This window comes from Vombatus ursinus, unplaced genomic scaffold (assembly GCF_900497805.2).
Source record: "Vombatus ursinus unplaced genomic scaffold, bare-nosed wombat genome assembly UNPS02014163.1, whole genome shotgun sequence".
Taxonomy (NCBI): domain Eukaryota; kingdom Metazoa; phylum Chordata; class Mammalia; order Diprotodontia; family Vombatidae; genus Vombatus; species Vombatus ursinus.
This window is the reverse complement of record NW_020953941.1, coordinates 800,917-804,662: the sequence shown is the minus strand read 5'-3', so window position 1 is coordinate 804,662 and position 3,746 is coordinate 800,917. Positions and strand designations below refer to the sequence as shown.

The window sequence follows — 3,746 nt, the reverse complement described above, 5'->3', positions numbered from 1 at the left end:
AGGAATGGAAATAAATTCATATCAGTGGTTTCTTAGTCCAATGTAAAATACTCCTTGGTGTATTTTCAACGTGTCCAGTTTGGGAACTGAGGCTGGTTTGTCATGTTTTATATATTTCTGTGTTCTTTTTTAGTAATTCATTCCATTTTTTGAATGCCTATAATTTTTCACTGATTGCTAATTGGCTATGTAAAATGGATCAGGTGAGTGGAAAACAAAGATCTGTTTACTAGTATTTTTCTCTTAGTTTTCAAAAAAAAGTATTTGAGTTTTTGACAACCAGCATCATATTCATATTTAATATTTATTGCATTATCTCTAAAATAATAGCCTTTAGTCATTTTTAACAAAAATATTAAGAATTTCCTTTTTTAATCAACTTAATTTAATTATTTTAAGAACTGGATGGTATAGAGTGAATCCTCATAAAAAAAGATCTTCATGATTTAGAACTTTTAAAATAGTATCATATCGTTTAAAGTTATATTGCATTTTTAACTTATGGGTATAAATAGATTTTAATAGCATGAGAAGGGCTACTGGATAGATATTTAATCTTAGAAGAATACCCATCATCTGGACGAAAGTAAAACAAGCTTTTGTATTTTCATCTAAATATATAGAAAAGAGCCAAAATGTAGAATTAAATTATATCCATAATCTGCTAATGAGACTTTATTCAAAAACATCTACAAACTGGTTTGTCATATATGGTTTAATTTCAGATGAATTAGGATTCTTCAAGAAAGCTGTCCTCTACTTTAAATTTATGGAAAATCAGAACAATGTCACAGAATTTGTTCTCTTGGGACTATTCAAGAAGCCAGAGGTTAAGATGATATGTTTTGTAATATTTTTGCTCTGCTATTTTGCCATCTTCTTTGGGAACATTATTATCTTCATCACTATCATATGCAGTCATTTAATCCAGCAACCTATGTACTACTTTCTCTGTCATTTATCCTACATGGATCTTGCCTATACTTCCACTGTGGTTCCCAGGCTACTCAGGGACTTAATTGCCAAGCAAAAATCCATCTCCTATAATAGCTGTATGACTCAGCTCTTAATGGTTCATTTTCTTGCAGGTGTTGAAATGTTCATTCTGGTGTCTATGGCCTTTGATCGGTATGTCGCCATCTGTAAACCTTTGCATTACATGATCCTTGTGAATAGACAGAGATGTAATATGATGCTCCTGGTGGCCTGGCTAGTCGCCTTTTGGCATGGTATTGCCCAGATGATCATGGTCACTCGATTACCTTTCTGTGGTCCTAATCAAGTGGATCATTATATGTGTGATGTGAAGGCCGTCTTAAAACTTGTCTGTACTGATACACGTATCCCTAATATCTTAGTCATTGCAAACAGTGGGGTGGTTGTCTTGGCCACCTTTCTGGTTTTGGTTGCGTCTTACATCGTCATATTATATAACCTTAGGAACCATTCATCAGATGCTCGATGGAAAGCCCTCTCCACCTGTGCTTCCCATGTCATGGTCGTTGTTCTGTTCTTTGTACCCAGTATCGCCACCTATTTGCTACCTCCCAGTGCCAGCCAAAATGACAAGGAGTTCTCAATGTTTTATACAGTCATTGCACCTATGATGAACCCTCTCATCTATACACTGAGAAATACGGAGATGAAGAATGCTATGCAGAAGGTATGGGCAAGGAAAAAATTTTTAATATCCAAATAGAAGAGAATTTTAATTTGATTTTTCATTGAAGGCCTTTTGAAGAAATTACAACATACTATTTTCACTATTTTTTTAGGGATGAACTTTATTTTTTCTCTCTCTTTATTTTCTTTGTAACATTAATTGAAACTTTTTAATTTTCAAATTCTCTTCCTCCCTCCCACCCCTTCTTTACCCTTTGAGAAGGAAAGAAATATATCAATTGTACATATGAAATCATGCAAAACATTGTTCCATATTAGCCATTTAACAAAAAAGCAAGAATTAAAAAGAAAATGGGAAAAAAAACCCTTAATCTCCACTAAGAATAGGGATGAATTTTTTTTAAGGCTAAAAATTCATGGATGAAAAGCAGGAATCTTAGTTTATGTACGTTTATATCAGGATTGTTGCCTAGTGTGGTATTTTTACACAGATCTAACTTAATAATTCCCCCAATGATATGGAATGGAAAAGGTTAAAGAAAATGATAATCTATTACAATGTTTCTTTGCTATACAAATTATTATTCCATGTCTAGGAATTTGACAACATCAAGAATAGTCATATAGCCTAAGGAATCAGTAAAATGGCAGCCTAAAGAACTGTGAAGTAATCACTTTTCTCTTATTTTTTAATTCCCTCCCATTTCTTCTCTACTTTTCTCAGTTACAATTTTCTTATACTTTACTGCCCTCCATACATTACGAAGGCCTACTTGCTTATCTAAATTAATTACACTACTCATCATAAGTACCTGTATTTGTATTGTCTGTCCCCAGTGCCTCCCTAGTTGCCTTTTCTCATCTCTACCTCCTAGCTTCCCTGGCTTCCTTATAGACAAAGCTCAAATTCTATCTTCTGGAGAAAGTCTTTCCTGGTTCTCTATTAACTACATCTAATATTTGCCCATTCAGATTGATTTCTTTTGACACTGGTTTTAATAGGATGTACATAATCTAGATCCAACAAAAAATTATATTATTTGATGTCCTTATAGAATGTATTCTCTCTTGACTGTGGGAAGAACGTTTTGGGTTTTTCAATTTCTTATTATTCCCTGTATTTATCACAGTGCTTGGCTACTATCAGGTGCTTAATACTTGCTTAGTGATTGACTGCCTGTCTTCACTTTAAGGGAAAGCTGCATGGTATGATCGAAAGTGTACTGGATTTGTGAGTTAAGAGAGAGACAAGGTGAGAGAGAGAAGAGAAAAAGAAACATAGGCAGAGAGACAAAGACAGGGTCAGAGAGTGAGAGAGACAGAGAGAAAGACAGATAGACAGAAGCCAAGAAAAAGAGAGACAGAAACTCAGAGACAGAGACTCACAGAGAGGTCTAAATCTATTAAGTACTTACTACATACCAAACACTGTATAACGCACTGGGGATACAAATATAAGAAAACAAGATGATCTGTTCTCTCAGTGAGCTGACATTCTAATCAATTAATATGATTCCTAGATGGAGCAGAGGAGAAATTGTTGCTCATGGGCAAGGTTGCTTAGAAGGTGCTGTAGCTAAGAAGAGAGTTTCAAATTGTTCTGTAACATTTCATAGCTGAATAACTTCTGCCAAATCAGTTAATCTTCCTAGATCTTAGTTTCTTTCTCTAGAAAGTTTACCAATGATTCAAACTTTAAATATTTTGAAATTGATTATGCCACCTTCCTGTCAATTTGCAGTTCTATCACTGCACTCACAAATGTTTTAACTTTTCCAAATCAAAATAGGCCTCATTAAAACTACCACTTTCTTAAAAATGTGTTATTAGCTCCTTTGAGAATGGCTGCTCTCTAAAGATAAAGAAATTGTTTTTTTTTTATTTGCATTAGCAACCTTTAGCACGATGCTTGGTACATTGTAAGAGCTTAGTACTGTTTTCACTAATAAATTTATTCATTTTAAATATCACCTTGCATTTCCCCTTCTGAATGTTCTGAATATATATGCATGTTTTTATATGTATGTATATACACACATATATGTATATATATACATACATATAATATGTATACATATAATATGTATACATATAATATGTATACATATAATATGTATACATAC

General features: G+C 33.4%; 1 protein-coding gene across 1 annotated transcript; it reads left to right on the top strand.

Annotated features, from left to right (window-relative positions):
• The first annotated feature begins 769 nt into the window (after positions 1-769).
• Positions 770-1,699, top strand: LOC114040976 (olfactory receptor 4P4-like). Its single transcript, XM_027859205.1, has one exon. The coding sequence runs from the start codon at positions 770-772 to the stop codon at positions 1,697-1,699; it is 930 nt and encodes a 309-aa protein (XP_027715006.1).
• Positions 1,700-3,746: the final 2,047 nt, after the last annotated feature.

Coding starts and splice junctions, on each gene's coding strand:
- LOC114040976 (XM_027859205.1), top strand. CDS start 770: ATGGAAAATCAGAACAATGTCACAGAATTTGTTCTCTTGGGACTATTC.